The sequence below is a fragment of the Macaca fascicularis genome, chromosome 4, assembly GCF_037993035.2.
Source record: "Macaca fascicularis isolate 582-1 chromosome 4, T2T-MFA8v1.1".
Taxonomy (NCBI): Eukaryota; Metazoa; Chordata; class Mammalia; order Primates; family Cercopithecidae; genus Macaca; species Macaca fascicularis.
This window is the reverse complement of record NC_088378.1, coordinates 41,240,145-41,261,337: the sequence shown is the minus strand read 5'-3', so window position 1 is coordinate 41,261,337 and position 21,193 is coordinate 41,240,145. Positions and strand designations below refer to the sequence as shown.

The window sequence follows — 21,193 nt, the reverse complement described above, 5'->3', positions numbered from 1 at the left end:
GCAGGGCGCCCTGCTCACGGCGGGGTGTGGCGCCTGAGTCCGCCTCCTGAGTCCGCCTCCTGAGTCCGCCTCCTGCGGCTTCCCGGACTTGGCTCCGCCCACGCCCTGGTCCAGCCTCCTGCCGCAGCCGACACAGACCTCGGTGACGGAAGTGACGCAAGGCGGAGGCTGTAGGTTCGCGCCGGGCCCGGTCCGCAGTAGCTGTGGGTTGGGGCCGGCGTCCGTCGGTAGCAGCATGGCTCTCCTCTTTCTTCTGCCCCTTGTCATGCAGAGTGTGAGCAGGGCTGAGATGGGCACCGCGGATCTGGGGTCGTCCTCAGGTACCGTCGCTCGCGGCAGGGCTGCGGCCGGGTGGGGACGAGAGGGAGGGCGGGATCCGCCCCAGCCGAGAAGCCCCGCCCCGCTTCTCCGCGGTCGCCCTTTCTCGGGACCCCTGCGTCGGGCCCTGAGCGTGCGACGGGGAGGCGAGGTTGGGTCGCGACACTGGGGCCCAGTGGTTTGCACTCGTCAGTTCCCTGGTTGCCGCCACAACAAATCACGCCGCTTGTTTTTCTGACTCTTGTAATCCACTTTTAAATATGATTGTGCGCTGCAGAAGGACGTTGCCGGTCAATGTGGACCAGCGTGGTTTCATAAAATTATAATATCGTTTTCTTACTGTACTTTTTTTATGGTTAGATACGCAGATACTCACTAGTGTGCTACGGTTGCCTGCAGTGTTCGGTGCAGTGACAGGCTGTACAGGTTCATGCCCTAGAGCAGTAGGCTGTGTCATCTGGGGTTGTGTCAGTGCGCTACTTCCCGAAGAAATTGCCTAAGGGGACATTTCTCCATTTCTCAGAACAGATCTCCATCGTTAAGTGACGCATGACTGTGAATGTCCTGATCAGCATGTGACATCGTGGTCTTAGTTCGTGGCTTAAATACTTCTTACGGGGGAGACTCAAAGTGCTTAGAGCAGGAGAGTATGCATTCTGTCGCCAGCTGAGGAGTGAGTGGCAGCTGAGAAGTGGCCACTCTCAGTCTGGAAGTGGTGGATTGCCGGCACTCACTTGCAGATTTGGCAATAGGTCTCTTCGTCTGGGTTTGTTCTTCGGAGCATTTTATTTCCACCTGCTTATTGACATTTCCTAGGAAACAAATGTTGAGGATGGCTTTTCTGAGTGCAGAGTAATTGTGATTACGAGCTCCAGAGAAATCAGTAAACCTTTTCAATTCAGTTTTCTTTTTTATTATATTATGATTTATGATTCATACGGACTTTGAAAGGTCCACGTTTTGGTTCTGTGTTCACAACAATCTTCTAGAGTAGGCGTTATTTATCTCTCTATGAATGAGAAATTGAGTTGCGGAGAGGCCTGCCCAACTGGCAGAGAAGTCATAGCCACTCAGTGGGGAGCTGCTCAGTTTGGCTCCAGAGTCCAAGTTCTTAACTGCTCTGCCGGGCTCAAGTCAGTCATCCACAAGGGCAGTTGCAGTACTTTGCCGGAAGAGCTTGCACTTAGGCACAGACTAAAGGAAAGCAAGCTGGGGTGCTTGTCTCTCTTAGGGAAGTCAGCAAAGACTTAACAAAGGTGACCCCAGTGTTGGAACCAGAGGTGCAGAGACTGAGGTGCAGAGGTGTGATGGCATGTTGAATTCGTGGAATATTAAGCGTTTTATTATAAACTGTGTGTGAGAGCTTACAAGGGGAGATAGGTTAGGTGGAGAAGTACGAACCAAATAATGAATTGCCATATTGTGTACCAGCAAGAAACCCAGCTTTATTAACTTAAGCAAAAAGAGGAATTTATTGTCTCAGAAAAACCAGAGTTAAACAGAAAATTAGAGATGCCAGGTGGGTCTCAAGAAGCTAGAACCAGGAACCCAAACTGCTAGGACTCTCCATTTCTTATTTCTGACTGTTGGCATTGACAGCTTTCCACACTTGGCAGGAATCATGGATTCTGACAGCTTCTGGGTTTTGACATCTTGCAGCCTCCGCCATCCTAACAAAATCCCAGGGAAAGGCTCTGATTTGCCCAGCTAGGTTCAGGTGCCAGCTTGCATGGGAAGGACATTCTCGTAAAGGGTGGGGTTGGGTTACCAGAAGAAGCGGAATGGCGTGCCTGAAAGAAGTACAGGTGTTGAGCCAACAAAATAATACACCCACCATGCCTTGCTGAAGTCAGTCATTATTTACTAATGCTGACATCATTGGATTATCAATTACAAAGGGAAATGATTTAATGCAGAATCAGACATGCCATTTAGAAAGACCAGTCATCTTACAAAGTAGTTTGAGGGTAAACACAAGGCCCATTAGGAGGCTGCTGCTTAAGTTGGAGTCAATGAGAAGTAGTTTTAAGTGGAGAAGAGGACAGTTAGAAGAACATTTAGAAGGAAGAGTTAGTAGCCCTCTGACTGGATGGCAGCAGAGAAAGAGGATAATGCTAGCTCAGGCATAGCATAAAAGCAAGTGCCAGGCCCTTCCTTCTGAGTACGGAGCGCTCCTAAGCATGTAACCCTTATGAGTGCACAATTGCACGTCCTTGTAGCCTGCCCTGGGAGGAGGATTTTCTGTCTGCCTCCCGTGGGAAGATCAACTTCAGCCTTCCATATTCTGCAGAAACTTTAGAATTTGTCTCTGTACCTCTGGTTCTAAAACTGGGGTCACCTTTGTGAAGCCTTTCCTGACTCTTCTAGCAGAGACAGGCACCCCGGCCCTGCTTTTCATTAGTTTTAGTGAGCCCTCCTTTTAAAGTGCATTTCTAACACATTTCTCTAGATTTTTCAGTGCATTTTTTCTAGATTTTGTTGTGTTCCCTGTTCTTTTAAAGTTAATTTAAAACACAAAATCTCCAAAGTAGGAAGAAACCCACAATGCTCTGGCTCTTGCTTAGCTTCCCAGCCTTATTCTTACTGTTGCTGGGCTTGACTCTATAAAAGTTCATCTTAGATGAGAGGGCCTGGTAAGAACAGGGAAGCAGACAAGAGAATATAGTGATATAGTCAGTCTCCAGGAAATCCAAGTGTTTAGGAATGTATTGTGTTACATTCATGGGCTTTTCATTAATACTTCTTAAGTGAAAATGAAATCGGTATGTGCCACTTAATCAGTAGTATTTCACTCTTCATACACTTTTACACATAAAAGTAGTATATATATTTTTAAGTGAATCAGGGTGTGCCACTGGCTTTCTTCATCCAGATGGGTGTCCCACTCTGAGTAATAGCTGAAGAGCTAGGCTGGACTTTACACCAACCTCAAGGCTCTTCACTGACCTTGCACAGTTTATCAGCTATGCTTCCTACTAATTATCTGACTTTAGGATAAAGCCTTGAGTACTGTTTAAATTTTTCACTATTTCTTTGGATTCTATAGTTATTTCCGAGATTCAAAATACACAGGATAATACATTTTAATTATATTTATTGAATAGGGTATTAAATTTTCTTTTTCACTTTATTCTGATTCATGATTCATACAGACTTTGAAAGGACCACATTTTGGTTCTATATAAAAGAAAACCTAGGCTGGGAGCAGTGCCCCATGCCTGTAATCCCAGCACATTGGCAGAAGGATCACTTGAGCCCCGAAATTCAAGACCAGCCTGGGCAACATGACAAAACCCCATCTATACAAAAAAATACAAAAATTAACCCTGTGTGGTGGCATGTGCCTGTAGTCCTAGCTACTGGGGAGGCTGAGGTAGGAGGATCACTTGAGCCCAGGAGGTCGAGGCTGCGGTGAGCCATGATTGCACCACTGCACTCCAGCTTGGGCAACAGAGCAAGACTCTGTCTCATCTGTGTATGTGTGTGTGTGTGTGTATGAAAACCTAAAGAAAAGTAATAGTTTTAAACAGCTGTCTTACAAAATTTGGCAGCATACCAATAGTGCAGTTGTTTTACAAACTAGATGAGTAATTAATGGTTCAATTTTGAGTGAACAAAGAATCAGAATGAGGTTTGAACCAGAATGAAGTGAATTCCTAACAGAAAGGAATTTACTTGTAATTTTCTTACTAAAGGGGTATCTTTATTTTAGATTATCCTAATGCATAGTAATCAGAATACTAGGTATCTGTTTAAGTCTCGGGCATTTTTAAGAAATTATTCATTTTAATACATTGTTCGACTTTTGCAGTGGCCATAATTGTGATAATGTAATAAAATCAGGAAACATTACTTGAAACAGATGCTTGTGAAGTCACCAGAAAATAGTCTTCTCCAATTCCAGTTTAAATATGGAGGTTATTTACCCCTTATTTTATTAAACGATCACAAAGATGTTGGAAGCATTTTTCTTAATTAAAACCAACAAAACTTTGCATATTGTCAAGTCGTTACGTAACTTCTCTAAGGCTTTGTTTTCTCGTTGGTAAAATATGTATGATAACATTGTCTCCCTCACAGGATGGATGTGATGAATATCTGAGGTAATGCATTAAAAAGGTGAGCACATTTTGTGTCTTGTAGTAAATACTTAATATTTTAGGAATTATTCAATAATGTGCATTATTATTTTAACAACTATATCTTTAAACATTAAATTCCCTTAGTCTTATGTGAGAAATTGCGTTGGCTTTTAAAAAGACAAACTTGACCAGATCAGTATGAGAAACTTAAAATAGGCTCAGCATCTAACTCATTCTTCCATCTCTTCCAGCAGACAAAAATAGTTTTTTTTTTTTAGTAGACTGGAAAAGCCTGCATTGTTTTTTCATTTCTTAAACTATTTCTCAATTCAGAATGAGTTAGTCCAAAAGACAAGTAGTATTGAGAAATGACTTCTCTCAGGGACTAGATGGGTCTGGTCCAGTCATAACTAATGCTAGGCCAAACCCAACTAGATTAAATTGGATAAATAGGAGTAAGAATAAAGTCCTGGATTTCAAGTCAGAAAAGTGGCTGAGCAGATATTTATTGGATAAGCCCCAACTTGGTGGTGGTGTGAGGGAAAAATATAGGGGAGGTTAGTTACTTACAAGTTCACTGCAGGCCACTATGTGTTATGCCTGGCTCTTTAAAAAGAAAAATTTCAATTAGAAGATTTCAGTGAACACCTGAAACATCACATGCAAGAATTCCCAAAATGTCCTACTCAGCTTAAACCTGGGGGATGCGGCTCCTTGCTAAGGTGAAAGTTGGAAAGCATTCAGAAAAATAGTCATTTTATCAGCACCGGAAGCCATTCAGGAGGTAGATTGTAATCAAATATATTCTGACAAAAATACAAAGGCCTTGATTTGGTACTTTTCATTTATTCGGTGTGGATTTCTTATGCTGGTTCTGTTTGCCATGCAGATGAAACCTTTGTGACAGTCCCCATTCCTGTCCCTGTATCTTTAACATGGAGAAGGTGTTAGATCTTTTCTGAGGGTTGTTCTTTCAGAAAAGATCCAGATGCTTTAATTTGAAACATTTGTTTTTGAGTTGTAGCGTCAGATGACTTAAAATCCAGAACAACAGTTTACTTCATCCTCACTTCCTTATGCTTCTCAGTGTGCTCTTCCATGAAAGAGGTTGGTGAGCAGGTTGTCGGATGATTTCTGTAGAGTCCATAGCCCCGTTCCACCATAGGTGTACATAACTTTTATACAGTCTTTTGACACTAGTGTGTTAAGATGGGTGATGAACTCCTCGGGCTGTCGTGTTTTGAAGAGACACAGATGCTTTTGGTGGTTACAGGACGGAGCACAGGTAGCAGCCCTGGTTCCTGTCACCCATGTATGCGGAGGAAATGGCCAGTGTCCTCAGACTATACTGCAGGTATCTGGAGTTTGCCATCCACCCTACATTCACCAACATTTATTGCAGAGCTATCACGACTGCTGTGTTTTGGTCCTTTGTGACATTCTTATTGTCCCATCGGTAGCACTGCTCTATATCACCTGCTGATCTTCACTGCTCCTTTATTTTGTCTCTCTTTTTTCATATCCTGTCTCTTCTGGCTTATCAGCTGTCTGAGGAAACAGTTGGCTTTAACCAGGGCCCTCCTTTTTTTCTGCATTGTAATTAAAGTGTTAGGAAAAACAAATTCTTCTCTCCTGTGTTTGGTTTTCTTAAATTCTTAGCTGTGAGTTGTACAGGAGTTCTGGGAATTAGATCTTAAAATACCTAAAGTTTACTCCGGATAGTATGCAGATGTAATACATTAAATAATTCTGAGCCCGTTTCCAAAAGCAACATGAGCTACACAAAACTATCTATCTTGGCATTTTCAAGAGATGAGAAAATCTGTAAGATGATCTTATTTCATGAAATCACTCTGGTAAGATCTTTTCTTAAGCCCCAGAGATAATAATACTCTTTTGCTATTTCTGCATATATTTTTATTTACATAGTATAAATATATTAGAAGTTTATTGTAAGCCTTAATTTAATCTGAATATATAACAATTTAAACCTCACATTACAAAATTCTGAAGCTTAAGAAAACTGCTTATGTCTGTCATCTTATTTTGGCAAATAATATTTGACAAAAAGTAATATTTGGCAAAACAAAGGCAGATGTCTCATAACCACGTAGTTTCTCCTCTGGTAGCATTAAAAACCACAGGTTACATCTTTTGGGTGTACGTTTTTCTTTTAACCTAGTAGTAATTTCTTTTTCTATAAATCATTAAAATCTTTTCTTCCTACCACCTGTCTGTCTTGCTTTGAAAGCTATGATTTAAGTCCTTGTCCTAGTCTAACCATATCAGGCTTTTACTTAAATTATAGGAAACATACTTTGGTTCCCATTAAAAACTAATCTAATGCTGCACAAGCCTCCTCCTGTTTGTAGTTTTCCATTGTGTGATTCAATAGCCCCTTCCTAAGTACAAATGCACTTTTTTTGATATTCTGGTATGCAGATTGACACATACAGGAATTTCAGGTTGAGTAGATACCATTATAAAGCCATTCCTATTGGGAATAATTAAAAAGAAGGCCTTAGGCGGGGCCCAGTGACTCACACCTGTAATATCAGCACTTTGGGAGTCCCAGGTGGGCAGTTCACCAGGTCAGGAGTTTGAGACCAGCCTGACCAACATGGTGAAACCCCATCTCTACTAAAAATACAAAAATTAGCCGGGTGTGGTGGTGCACACCTGTAATCTCAGCTACTCAGGAGGCTGAGGCAGGAGAATCACTTGAACCCAGAAGGTAGAGGTTGTAGTGAGCAGAGATTGCACTCCAACCTGGACAACAGAGTGAGACTCCATCTCAAAAAAAAAAAAAAAAAGTGGAGGCATGGGGCTTAAAAGGAAGGGAAGGATTTCCAGTCTTGGAAACCAGAGGAATGGCGATCCTTGCTATGTAGTGGCAGAAAGCTGAGTGACACTGTAGCTTTCAGTGACACCAAAAGTAGAGAATGTCTGAGGAGTTGTGTGATCTAGCTCAGGAGGTTTCTAAGCAAAGTGCTGAAAGTGCCACCTGGTTTTTTTCTTGGGTCTTATGGTAACAGGTGAGCCTGCTCAATCATGGGAAGAACTGTTAAAAAGAAACCAGGACCACCTGGTCTGAAAATTCTCAGCCTCTCAAGAGGCAAAAAATGCCAAAATGAAGAAATGGCCTCTGAAGGAAGGCTCAGATTTAGTATGAGTTTTCTTAGCATCAAGTACCTCTCTTTTCTGGTTGAAAAAGTGTGTTTATATGTGTGATTATTATTTGATATTAATGTTGATTGAACCCAGGTGAAGAGGAGTGACTTATTACTACCTAAAATATGGATTATGAAGTATTTGAGTTGTTTCAGGAGGTTGAGATGCAAGCATGTGATAGAAAAAAGATGCTCTTAAGGAAGCCTCAGTATACCCTGCTATGAATAGCCATGGGAACTCTACAAAAAACAAAGAGCCAAGGCTACTCTGGCGAGAGCAGTGCTGTTGGAATCACCTACGAGGAAGTTGCTTAGAGAACCAGAGATGGCAGGTACCAACAGCCTTCAGCAGCGCTTCTGGAAGCAGAAGGAGAAAAACTAGGTGTCTGGTCACTGGCCACAAAAAGGTCAAGTTAGTAGTATGAAGTATTTGAATCTTCAGACCCTCCCAGCTTTATCATCTCAACCTTTTGGCCCAAATTATTACACCATTTTGGTAAATAATATAGAAGTTAGATATTTTGGCAATAACCAAATCTATTCATTTGTTTGAGGGGAGCCATGAAATATACTGGTTTACTGTAAAGCATTCTGTTTTTAAGTTAGTTTTTCCTCATAATTTTTTTTTTTTAAAGAAGAACACTTAAATTGTAAACATAAAGCAGGGTTTCTCAACCTTGGCACTACTGGCATTTTGGGCTATATTATTTTTTGTTGTGGAGGCTGTTCAGTGCATTTTAGGATATTTAGCAGCACACTTGGTCTCTGCCCTCTAGATGCCAGCAGTACCTACCCCCCGCATTTCTTCTCCAGGTTGTGAGAGCCAAAAATGTCTACCGACATTGATTGCCTGTCTCCTGGGCAACAAAATCACTTCCCACAGAGAACCACTGCAATAAAGGAAAAAATAATCAGAAAAAGAAAATAATAATGATGATAGCATTTAATGGTTCATTAGTGCCAATTATTTACCTAAATAACTCTTGATCCATGTTCTGCTTTGAAAATATAATATGTATGTTAAATAACTGTAAATTAAGGCAATATACCAGTTTGGTCTTGAATATTAGAATTTTTGTTTCGGGGAAAATATAGATTTTCCCTTCATCAGTAAGCAAATATCTTAGGGATATGAAAGTAACACCTCACTTGAAAGATCAGGAAATCTGAAGTATTTAGCAGTGTGGCCAAGAAAGAACCCAAGTTTATTAATGTTTGACCCAGGGAGTATTTTTCTTATTTAAGCAGTCTGCTTGATATAAATAATCATTATCATCCAAGGCACTTTGAAAAAATAGAAACTTCTGTCCCTCTCTCAATTTTTGAGGATGATTATAAGTTATGTTTGGAAGCCACTGTTCCTGTCCACATTGCCATTCATTTATTTGTTTTAATTATATAAGTAAATCATGTTTAAAAGAATGTTCCAGCTAGGTGAGATTGAATAACCATAAATTTGGGGTCACATCGCTAACTGTATACATTCATGTTTATAAAGAAGTGAAGGGAGAAAGGAGAAGTGTATGTGTTCAGTTTTCCAAGGGGTGTTGGATAACAACCTTTTACACTGAACAGTGGGGAAAAATGACTACCTTTTTTTTTTTTTTTTTGGTCTTTTTTAAGAGAACTGAATGCAGTGGCACAGTCACAGCTCACTGCAACCTTGACCCCCTGGGCTCAAGCAATCTTCCTCAGCCTCCCAAGTAGCTGAAACTACAGGCACAGGCCTCTTTACCTGGCTTATTTTTTAATTGTTTGTGGAGATGGGGTCTCCAACTCCTGAGCTCAACAGATCCTCCCACCTCAGACTCCCAAACTGCTGGGATTATAGGTGTGGGCCACCGCACCTGGCCTGTGACTATTTTTAATGACTAGATTTTGGTAGTGTCTGATTAGATGTTAAAATGACTTCTGTCTGTCCTCTTGCATGACTCTTTCAAGTCTTATCAACAGATGTTTTCTGAAAGGTTTAAAAGAGTGAAGGCAAGAAGAAATGTTGGGTATGTTTTGTAAAAAGCCCTGCACACCCCAGAGAGCAGAATGTTTATGAAATGAATGTGTGGCTCCATTATTCAATCTTTAGGTATCTATTCCTGTACTACAGAAAAAGTGTTGAAGGCATAATAGTATTATGTGTAGAGTTGAGAGGTTGGTGGTATTTTAGAGGCCATCCTTAGTGTAGCCAGTTCCTCTGTAGACATTTGTATTAGTTTGTTTTCATGCTGCTGATAAAGACATACCCAAGGCTGGGAAGAAAAAGATGTTTAACTGGACTTACAGTTCCACATGGCTGGGGGGCCTCAGAATCATGGCAAGGGCGAAAGGCACTTCTTACATGGTGGCAGCAAGAGAAAAATGAGGAAGAAGCAAAAGCAGAAACCCCTGATAAACCCATCAGATCTCTTGAGACTTATTCACTATCAAGAGACTAGCATGGGAAAGACCAGCCCCTGTGATTCAATTACCTCCCCCTGGGTCCCTCCCACAACATATGGGAATTCCGAGAGATACAGTTCAAGTTCAGATTTGGATGGGGACACAGCCAAACCATATCAATGTTGAATACAATCTGCAGTATCAAATATTGAAAAGTCTAGTGATGAAATGAGGATGATTATTACAGTAGTCAGTGCATTTGATTATAAAACTTCTATCATATTATGAGAATTTATTGCTTCATGATGTATTTGTGTTTCCTTTATATTGCAATGTTTCCATAATTTAAAATGAATCAGAATTCTTTATAGATTTTTCAATAAAATTAACTTCTGGATATCTACTCTTAATTTAAATAATTTTGGTATCCTGGTGAATTCTGCTTTTCTTCAAATATACGTATCTGACTAATGTGGCATCTTACAATAAGGTTTTCCAATATTAATGTTAGTTTCTTACAACTGTCCATTTTACTTTTTTATTCTCTTACAGTGCCTATACCAACTAATGTTACAATTGAGTCCTATAACATGAACACCATCGTATATTGGGAGTACCAGAACATGCCACAGGACCCTGTTTTTACCGTAGAGGTAAAGAACTATGGGTGAGTGTCACTCTTTGATTTATCCATTTTTGTTTAGGTCCTTGCAAATTCCGCAACTGTGTTCTGCTTTCATCATCCTTCCCACGTGGCAAAACATCCTGAACTGCTTGTAGATGTCCAAAAGTGCTAAAGATGTAAATTCTTTGCCAGATATTCTTGCCTCTTATTTCCTCTTCCTTATCAGTATTGAAGTAGAGAAGTATCACTAAACTGAGATTAGCATGACAAATAAAGCTAATAGTTACAGTGAAACCCCGTCTCTACTGAAAAATACAAAAAATTAGCCGGGCATGGTGGCGGGCGCCTGTAGTCCCAGCTACTCGAGAGGCTGAGGCAGGAGAATGGCGTAAACCCGGGAGGCGGAGCTTGCAGGGAGCCGAGATCACACCACTGCACTCCAGCCTGGGCGACAGAGCGAGACTCCGTCTCGTAGTTAGTATGTTGTCTTCCTATAGTGTATGTAGTTTTTAGTAGAACAATATAAATTTCAAAAAACTTTTTTGACAACTGTTAGTTTTTGTAATGTGCTTAGTCCTATAATTAACATGTATATTAATGGAATTTAGAGTTGTTTAAAAAAGCAGATTTTTAAAAAATTGAATGTGGAATGTGGCTTGCATACGTCTTACATTTTGAATTGAGCCTCTTTACTGTAACGGAGTTTGTAGTTCTTCTAACTAAAGAGTAAGGGCTTCCTACTTTCTTTAGCGTCTCCATCCTATTCTTACTCTGCTCTTTCTACTGCTTTGTGCTGTGAATAAAAAGCAAAGCACAGACAGAAATGGTTTGAGTTTATTTAATAACAGTAAAAGTTATCTTCACATTTCTTAATTCTTTTTAGTGTTAAGAATGCAGAATGGATTGATGCCTGCATCAGTATTTCTCATCATTATTGTAATATTTCTGATCACGTTGGTGATCCATCAAATTCTCTTTGGGTCAGAGTTAAAGCCAGGGTTGGACAAAAAGAATCTGCCTATGCAAAGTCAAAAGAATTTGCTGTGTGCCGAGATGGTGAGTAGAATGTGTACACATGTAAATTTTAAATTGGAAAATATACATGTCTTCTATATATTTGCTTTTATTAGCAGTTGCTGAAAATTATCACAGTGCTTAAGAAGCACTTGGAGGTATTTAGAGAGTACAGGTTGAGCATCCCAAGTCTGGAAACCAGAATGCTCCAAAATCTGAAATTTTTTGAGCACCAGCATGGCACTCAAAGGAAATACTCATTGGAGCATTTTGGATGTTCAGATTTGGAATGTTCACCTGGTAAGTATAATGCAAATATTCCAGAATCCAGAAAACAAAAACTCAGAAACCGAAAACATTACTGGTCTCAAGCATTTCGGATAAGGGATACTCAACCTGTATCCTCCTCCCCTTCTTTCAAGCCCCACAAAATAGGGCTAACAGGTGGCCATCACTTTGCTGCTTCTATGCTATGACATTTCCACTTCATACAATTATGGGTCTGTGCTGCCCAGCGGTCCCCTGCACCACCCTTGCCCTTCCCATCTTTTGTCATTCATTTGTAAGTTATATTCACTAAGGACTTTGGCAGCTAACTCTTATTCTTAATGCCCGGGGAGCTTGAATACCACCTTAATACATTTAAAATTTGCAGAGTTCCCTATTCTCTTCAGCCACGGTGATTTTCAGGTCTTCACTCTTCCAGCATCCCACTCCCATAGTGTACCTGATGTTTGCTGTCACCTCAAACTCCTGAATCTTTAGTGCCAGTTCCTGTTTTCGAACTATGACATCCTGCCTTAGCTCTCAGACCCTCACTCCTGGGTGAAAGACACCTTTAGTCACTTGACTCCTCCCTGGTCTTCTAGCCCCTGGGTCCCTTTCCTTCTAGCCTCACTTCCTTGCTCTGCTCCTGCCTTTCAGATTGTGCCTCTTTGGTCTCTTCTACAGGCTGTTCCTCTCCTTGCCCTTTAAATACTTTTCTTCCCCAGAGTCCACACTTTTGTCATCTGATTACCACACCATCTGCATGTTAGATTTTTTTCCATATAGATTTATCAAGGGCCTACTATGTGCCGGAAAGTATACCGGGCCCTGAGGATACAGTAATGCGTTAAAAACAGACCTGCCTGGCACACAGTGGTACACAGTAATATGTGAAGACTAGATAAATGGTTCACCAACAAAGTCTCAAACATCAAAGACCTAATAAACATTTATGGAGTAAGTTCTCATCTTTCACAGTAAAAAGTTTTGGTGAGGGAAGGTAACTAATGCCATTTCTGAAGCGTTTCTTAGAAACCAGGCTTCTTAATCCACAGAAGCAAAGATAAAGGAAAAATTACTTAATAGAGTTTATATTATGTGAAGTCTTTTTTAAACCAAAGTTTATAACTATTTTTGTTTATAACTAGAAATGAAATTAAACTGCTAAAGAGGCATTTAGATTAGATAAGAGTACTTATTTCCTAAGATTTATGAAACATTTGTTTATAAAGGACACTGAGACTATCTTCTAGATATTTGTGGAGTGGTTTAAATGTGGTCCTGCTTTAGAACAACCAGAACAAAAAAAGAATAGGCTGATTGACAGATTCTGGTAATTTTATGAAAGTACCATGAAGTTCCAAGTACTTATTATACTTTCTCCTCCTCCTTCCCCAGGAAAAATTGGACCACCTAAACTGGATATCAGAAAGGAGGAGAAGCAAATCATCATTGACGTATTTCACCCTTCAGTTTTTGTAAATGGAGAAGAGCAGGAAGTCGATTATGATCCAGAAACTACCTGTTACATTAAGGTGTACAATGTGTATGTGAGAATGAACGGAAGTGAGGTATGTGTTTCTATTTCACATTTTTCATAATGGAAATTCTTGTGTAGCTAGCAAAAGTTGTTTCTTTCTGTAATGTAATGAAAATACAATGCTTATAAATATTCAAGCAAGACTCACAGATCATAGATTTTGATAAGAAAAAATATGTGAATGCTATTAAAGCAAAAATGATACGGAGTTAGTCACTAACACTGACTACATGAATACATTTACGTTTTTATTTGCTTCACTTAGCAGAACAGCTCTAATCTAGGATTTTTCCCAGTACACCTCCATTGTTCCACTGGTAAAATGAGGATTTTCTTCCTCATTGGCAGTGATGTAAAGTAATATTAATACTTCTGTTTCTCACCAGCTAAGTTTCTGGACAAATGAGTAGGACAAATGAACATTTGTTAGTTTAACAACTAACAATAAACATTCCTGCAATTTGAGTTTTTAAATTAACCGTCTTTATAAGGAATATAACAGATGCATAGTATCGTGCTATGTTGAAGTAACAAATTGACTTATTGATATCAAAGCTATTTTTAGACAGGTTCAAATCAGTCACATATGTTTTCTTCAGTTGTTTGACCAGGACTAGTATGGTGATTTTTTTTTTTTAATGCAGATTAAAAGAAGCTGTGCATTTTCACTGTTTTCTTTTTCCATCTAGATCCAGTATAAAATACTGACGCAGAAGGAAGATGATTGTGACGAGATTCAGTGCCAGTTAGTGATTCCAGTGTCCTCACTGAATTCTCAGTACTGTGTTTCAGCAGAAGGAGTCTTACATGTATGGGGTGTTACAACTGAAAAGTCAAAAGAAGTTTGTATTACCATTTTCAATAGCAGCATAAAAGGTAAATTCTTGCCATTTTTTTTCTAAATATAGAGGGAGCAGTAACTAAAACAGGATCATGTGAGGAAAGCAAACTCATTTGCAGTTTCAAAAGATCTGTTTTAACAATATTCAGTTCCATTAGTTCCATTCCTTAGAAAAGTTCAAAATTAAAAATAAAGCAGTTTCTCACACATTAAAAGATACAGAACAACCAATTTGGAAAGCCATGTGATGGCCCCTTGACCCAGGAAAGAAAAAAAATATAATAAGTACATAAAACTGCACAAATGTTTGCATTTCAGGATTATGAATTATAAGTCAGTTTGTTACTTCACCATAGCAAGATGTTATGAATCCACTAAAATGTTCTCTATGGGGATTGTAATTTAAAGACTGAAGAGCAGGAACGCTCATTGATTACAACTGTATGATGTGGACTGGACAAAGACTTGTGGTTAATATCCAGAAAACTTTATAGATGGGTTTAAATAATAAATAATGGATCATTTTTATGGCATTTTACAATAATTAATTTTATTTCATCTTTTAATATGGGGGGTTGGGAGGTAGAGATATATATGTTAGAACTTGAACTTTAGAACTGTTACTCTCAGGTGTCAGGTATCTTAAAGAAGTTTGGACTTTTCTTTGTAGTTATGAAATGTAAGTGTTCATTATAGATAATTTATAAAATATGAAAAGCCAGAAGAAATAAAATGATCTGTAGTTTTACCATGCAAAAGTACCCCATTACTCACAGTTTGATATTTTCTTTAGTTTTTCTACATAGACATGATCATATTGTATAGTATATATGATTTTGTTTATTGCTTTAAGCATATATTATAAATATTTTTCCATTTTATTTCAGATACTTCATTAATGTCTGTAGAATATTTCACTATATAAATTATGTATTTAATGTTTTATTGTTTTTGGACTTTTAAGAGTGTAGGAGTTTTCACTATGACAACTCATGCTTTGATGATTATCTTTGTGTGTATGGGTGTATATATATAGATATATATACATTTTTTCTTAGGATTTTTTTAGAATATATTTCATAGGTTTAAAAATTTACTAAAATTTTATGATAAAAGTATATTTTCGAAGAATGGAAATATAGGCTGAAGAGTCAGAACAAACACCTAAAATTCAATAATAATAACTTCCAGCCGTTATATGAAGGTTTCAAATAGGTGACTTAAAGCAGTGCAGTACATTTTATGCTAATTTTCATTATGCTATTTGAAAAATAAAACCCTTCTTAATGCTCAAAATTTGAAATACTGCAAATGCCCCAGATTTGTTTTTAGCCTGAATTATAAACTGCACTGATAATATGGCCACACGGTAGCATCGCTGTGGCTCCTGAGCAGCAGCCCCTGCCTGCTTGCCTCAATGCCTTGCAGCCAGCACTTGCTCAGCCCATGGGACTTCTAACAACACTAAAGGGAGTGGTTTTGTAGTTATTTTTTACTTTTGTAATGATTTAACTTTTTTCACATCCTGTGATAAGCGTAATAGAAGCATTCATTAACTAGTAACTTCCATAGTTAGAAAATTCTAGGTAACAAAATGCCCTAAAGGAAGCCAGACATTGCTACAGTATGTTACAGTGCTGTTAATTGGAAGAGAGAACTATGAAAAAAAAAATACTGAAGACTGTGCTGCAGAAATAAAAAGCAGCATTAGAGCAAAATACACAATGGTGATTCTAGATGTCTGTGCTTGGACACAGATCTTTCCTATTTTATATTATTTATGTCTGGTTTGTAATTAAGGGGACTTTATTCCTGTGCAACATTCCTGTGTGCATGTACATCTGTGAAGCTTTATAAGTATTTGCAGTCATGAAATAAATAAATGTAACAGAAAATTCTGAGGAGTGGGGGCTAAATCATTTTAAGAGCTATAAACACTGCCAGAATTTCTTTCTTTCTTTTTTTTTTTGTTTTGTTTTGTTTTTGTTTTTGTTTTTCTTGAAATGGAGTCTCGCTCTGTCACCAGGCTGGAGTCCAGTGGCACAATCTCAGCTCACTGTTACCTCCACCTCCCGGGTTCAAGTGATTCTCCTGCCTCAGCCTCCCGCATAGCTGGGAGTACAGGCGCACGCCACCACACCCAGCTAATTTTTGTATTTTTAGTAGAGATGGGGTTTCACCATGTTGGCCAGGATGGTCTCAATCTCTTGATCTCATGATCTCATGATCCGCCTGCCTCAGCCTCCCAAAGTGCTGGGATTACAGGCATGAGCCACCGTGCCCAGCTGCCAGAATTTATTTCTAAGGAGAGATATTTTTTAAATTCTTCTTTTGCATTTTTAACTGAAAGAAGTGCATAACCCTGGAAACATACTGTATGTAGTGCTGTAAGGAAATTATTGTGGAAAAGCTATTTTAACTATATTATGTCATAGCAGAATAGTCCCAGAAAGTTCTAGAATTGCAGAGCTGGGAGGAATCATATTGCTATCCAAGACAGATACCTAATTTTTTACTCAGAGTTCCTAACTTCTGCTTCCTTCAGTGTTCTTTAAAACTCTGGCCATAATCACTAATGTGTAAATCTATTCAAGAATGGCACTAAGACTTTTTGATAGACAATAGCAGTATTCCATCTTAATTGTAATTTGCAATTTCTGCCTTTTTTAAGGTTCTCTTTGGATTCCAGTTGTTGCTGCTTTACTACTCTTTCTAGTACTTAGCCTGGTATTGATCTGTTTTTATATTAAGAAGATTAATCCATTGAAGGAAAAAAGCATAATATTACCCAAGTCCTTGGTAATGTATTTAATTTTTTTTGTACACACTAAAAGGTTAACTTGAACCATTTTTGATAGTTTCTTAAATTATGTTTTTAAAGTGGAATGATATTCAACAGCATGTCACCTGCCATCAGTCAGTCTACCACACATCCAAAATGACATACTGTGTCTTTTGCTATGCAGCACGTTTTGTTTTGTTTTGTTTTGTTTTAATTCTCAGGGCAAAAACACAGACAATTCTGTTAAAGATCTTAAAGTCTAGTGGAAAGAAAAGATAAGTATACATTGGATATATACAGTGTGATAGGTTCAAAGGTTTATACCTGAGCCTGTGAGGACTTTGTCCAGCTTTGGGATGGGGTTAGTCATGGCTTTTCCAGAGGCAATGCCTGAGCAGTCTTGAGAGACACACAGGAGTTTAGGCACTAGGGGACAGAATGTGCCGAGGTGCAGAGCCAAGAAAGCATGACTTTGAAAGATCTGCTAATATGGAAACACTTCATTATTGTTGGAGTATAAAAGGAAAGTTGGCCAAAAATGAGACTAACATAGGAGTTTGACGATTTCAGTGTCCAACATTTCAAAGCCTTTGATGAAAAGAACATTTAAAGGTAACAGAATAGTATCTATTTGAATCAAATATGACAGGAATAATATCTGTGATGCTCAAAGGGCACATTAAAATTTGCTATTAAAAAAACTACCTTTAAGTACAGTAGATAAGAACTCTCAATTAGTAGTCAACTCACAAATGAATTGTAATATTTTATTTTTTACTAGTAATTAAGCACAAAGCAACCTTGCAGTATGCCATTTTACACTAGAGAAGGAAAAAGAAACCGGGATATCCAGTAGTAGTAGGATAATGGGTAAATGCTGGTTAAAAGTAATCTAGCCCTGGTAAGAAGAAAAGCACACAGTGGGTATTCGGTGTAATAGTGCCATAAACATGCCATTTCTTCAATATAGTCACTCCACTCTTAAAAAATGTATTATAAGGAAATAATTTCATAAATAAAAAGATGTGCGGGATATTTAACATGTTGTATAGCTAGTAAAAATTGGAAACATTTCCACATCTATTAGAGAAATTATTTATCAGTATAAAGAAATAATATGAGCCACTAAAAATTACAATGATGAAGGCAAGTAATGAGAATATTAAGTAGATGTGCTCACTTTGCAGACATAATATGCATACATGTGGAAGATAATTGTATCTGGATTCTCTAGAGGGACAGAATTAATGGAATATATATATAAGTATTGAGATATATATATAAAGGGGAGTTTATTTAGTATTAACTCACACGATCAAAGGTCCCACAATAGGCCGTCTGCAGGCTGAGAAGCAAGGAGAGCCAGTCCAAGCTCCAAACCTGAAGAACTCAGAGTCCAATGTTCAAGGGCAGGAAGCATCCAACACGGGAGAAAAATGTGGGCTGGGAGGCTAAACCAATCTCTCTTTTCACATTTTTCTGCCTGCTTATATTCTAACCATGCTGGCAACTGATTAGATTGCGCCCACTCGGATTAACAGAGGGTCTGCTTTTCCCAGCCCACTGACTCAAATGTTAATCTCCTTTGGCAACACCCTCACAGACACACCCAGGATCAATACTTTGTATCCTTCAGTCCAATCAAGTTGACACTCACTATTAACCATCACAGTAACGTTTCAAAAAGCAACGTATATTAGTAAGATATCCTTGTGCACATGTACCCTAGAACTTACGGTATAATAATAATAAAGATATCTGATGGCTTTTTAAAAATGCTAAAACTTTGTTTTTAATCTTACTATGGTACCTTTCATTAAAAAGAAAAGGCAGCCATCTGATTCACCCGTTATCCTAAATGTGCCATTTGGTGGTCCATTACTTTAGACATTTGTTTTTTTGAGGGTAGGCACTTAAGCTTAACAATATTTTATCTTTAATCAATTTTTCTCCCCATAGATCTCTGTGGTAAGAAGTGCTACTTTAGAGACAAAACCTGAATCAAAATATGTATCACTCATCACATCATACCAGCCATGTTCCTTAGAAAAGGAGGTGGTCTGTGAAGAACCGTTGTCTCCAGCAACAGTTCCAGGCATGCATACCGAAGACAATCCAGGAAAAGTAGAGCATACAGAAGAACTTTCTAGTATAACAGAAGTGGTGACTACTGAAGAAAACATTCCTGACATGGCCCCGGGCAGCCATCTGACTCCAATAGAGAGAGAGAGTTCTTCACCTTTAAGTAGTAACCAGTCTGAACCCTGCAGCGTCGCTTTAAACTCCTATCACTCCAGAAATTGTTCTGATAGTGATCACTCCAGAAATGGTTTTGATACTGATTCCAGCTGTCTGGAATCACATAACTCATCTGATTCAGAATTTCCCCCAAATAATAAAGGTGAAATAAAAACAGAAGGACAAGAGCTCATAACAGTAATAAAAGCCCCCACCTCCTTTGGTTATGATAAACCGCATGTGCTGGTGGATCTACTTGTGGATGATGGCCGTAAAGAGTCCTTGATTGGTTACAGACCAACAGAAGGTTCCAAAGAATTTTCATGAGATCAGCTAAGATGCACCAACTCTGAAGTCTCATTTTCCTGGACAGTTTTCTGCTTTAATTTCATGAAAAGATAATGATCTCAGAAATTGTATCTTAGCTGGTATCAACCAAAGGGAGTGACTTACTTTAGATAAAAGTGTAAAGAGGATGTGTGGCATTTTCAATTTTGGCCTGAAAACTACAAAGACTTTTTTTTTTTTTAAACAAAAAAAAGTAATTTATGACCCTTTACATCCAGATAGGTTAGCAGTAACAAGGAACAGTATCCAGTACTCCTTATTCCTAGGTGAGCAGGTGATGCCCCAGGGACCTTTGTAGCCACTTCACTTTTTTTCTTTTCTCTGCCTTGATATAGCATATGTTTTTGTAAGTTTTATGCATACAGTAATTTTAAGTGGTTAATTTCAGAAGAAATTCTGCAAGCTTTTCAAAATTGGACTTAAAATCTAATTCAAACTAATAGAATTAATGGAATATGTAAATAGAAACATGTATATATTTTTCATGAAACATTACAGTTAGAGATTTTTAAATAAAGAGTTTTAAAACTCGTTTTTATATTCATTTATTTAAGCACTTCGGCAGTCTTTCATAGTTAAGCAGAATATTTTTATATCCACTGCTTATTTCCATGCATTAATGCTATAGAATTATTTGCTAATCGTTCATATTTAATATTTAAAACAACCCTAAAATTAATATTTTTAGATGGTCCTTATAGGTCTATATTTCAGTGTTTAACACCCAGTGTGCGTTACACTGTTGTAAGTGGTTTGAGAAGAAAAGACTTCGCTGTAGAGCACGTGAATTGAAGAGTCTAGCATAAAGGTGGTGGGCAGAGCCATGGAAATGGATGAAGGAACCTTGAGAATTACATGGTGTGGAAGGAATCCCCAGTGAGAGGCAAGCCAAGAGTTAATATATATGTTACACAAGGATTTATTGGAATTACTAAGAGGATAGAAGTATTCAGAAATTAATATGAGTCTGTGAATTAATCCACCAAAAAAATGGAAATACCATTTACATGAGTAGCAAATCATATTTCTTTGGTTTCTGGAAAGATATTTCTCTTCACTTAAAAATGCAAATTACAAATGAGATACTATTAGTGAAAAAAGTAGTGGTGTGGTTTGCAGTGAAACTGATACAGTCACTTATTTTGGGGTAATGTCTTGTAAATTGCTTTTCAAACTGATATCCCCGTACATATCACATTCCACGAAAGTAAATATCCTTCAACGGACTTTGATCTCTTTTCTGGGAAAATTACCAAAAAAAAAAAGACTTTATATAAACAATGCATACATTAGAATGGGAAAAGCAAAAATATGAAAATAATTGAAATAGCCAAGGAAGAGGTAATATTTACTGCCCTCCAAAATAATTATACCAATGTGTACTCCCATCAAATGTGAATGAAGTACCTGTTTTTACACCCTAGCTAATTGACTAAAATAAGTCTTTAATCTCGGTAAAACACTTTATGCATTAAATGCATTTGCATTTCTTTAGTAAATTTGAGCATGTTTTTATATCTTATTTATATTTTCATGCCAACTCATCTTGTTCTTTGTTCGTTTTTTTATGGGCTGTTTATATCTTTCTTCCT

At 38.2% G+C, this 21,193-nt stretch overlaps 1 protein-coding gene across 4 annotated transcripts; it reads left to right on the top strand.

Moving 5' to 3' along the window:
* Positions 1–141: 141 nt before the first annotated feature.
* IFNGR1 (interferon gamma receptor 1) lies at positions 142–20,132 on the top strand. Of its 4 annotated transcripts, XM_045391463.2 has the most exons (9): positions 142–320; positions 4,399–4,437; positions 5,674–5,754; positions 10,499–10,613; positions 11,455–11,627; positions 13,251–13,423; positions 14,082–14,268; positions 16,905–17,032; positions 18,975–20,132. In XM_045391463.2, the coding sequence occupies exons 3-9, from the start codon at positions 5,715–5,717 to the stop codon at positions 19,578–19,580; spliced, it is 1,422 nt and encodes a 473-aa protein (XP_045247398.2). In that variant the 5' UTR covers positions 142–320; positions 4,399–4,437; positions 5,674–5,714; the 3' UTR covers positions 19,581–20,132. The 4 variants fall into 4 exon arrangements, with proteins under 4 accessions (XP_045247398.2, XP_005552012.3, XP_045247397.2 ...); XM_005551955.4 differs by lacking the exon at positions 5,674–5,754; XM_045391462.2 differs by lacking the exons at positions 4,399–4,437; positions 5,674–5,754.
* The last annotated feature ends 1,061 nt before the right edge of the window (positions 20,133–21,193 follow it).

Coding starts and splice junctions, on each gene's coding strand:
- IFNGR1 (XM_065543454.2), top strand. CDS start 5,610: ATGGGTGATGAACTCCTCGGGCTGTCGTGTTTTGAAGAGACACAGATG. Junction 5,755..10,498: donor GTCCTCAGACTATACTGCAG/GTATCTGGAGTT, acceptor ATTCTCTTACAG/TGCCTATACCAACTAATGTT. Junction 13,424..14,081: donor TGAGAATGAACGGAAGTGAG/GTATGTGTTTCT, acceptor TTTTCCATCTAG/ATCCAGTATAAAATACTGAC.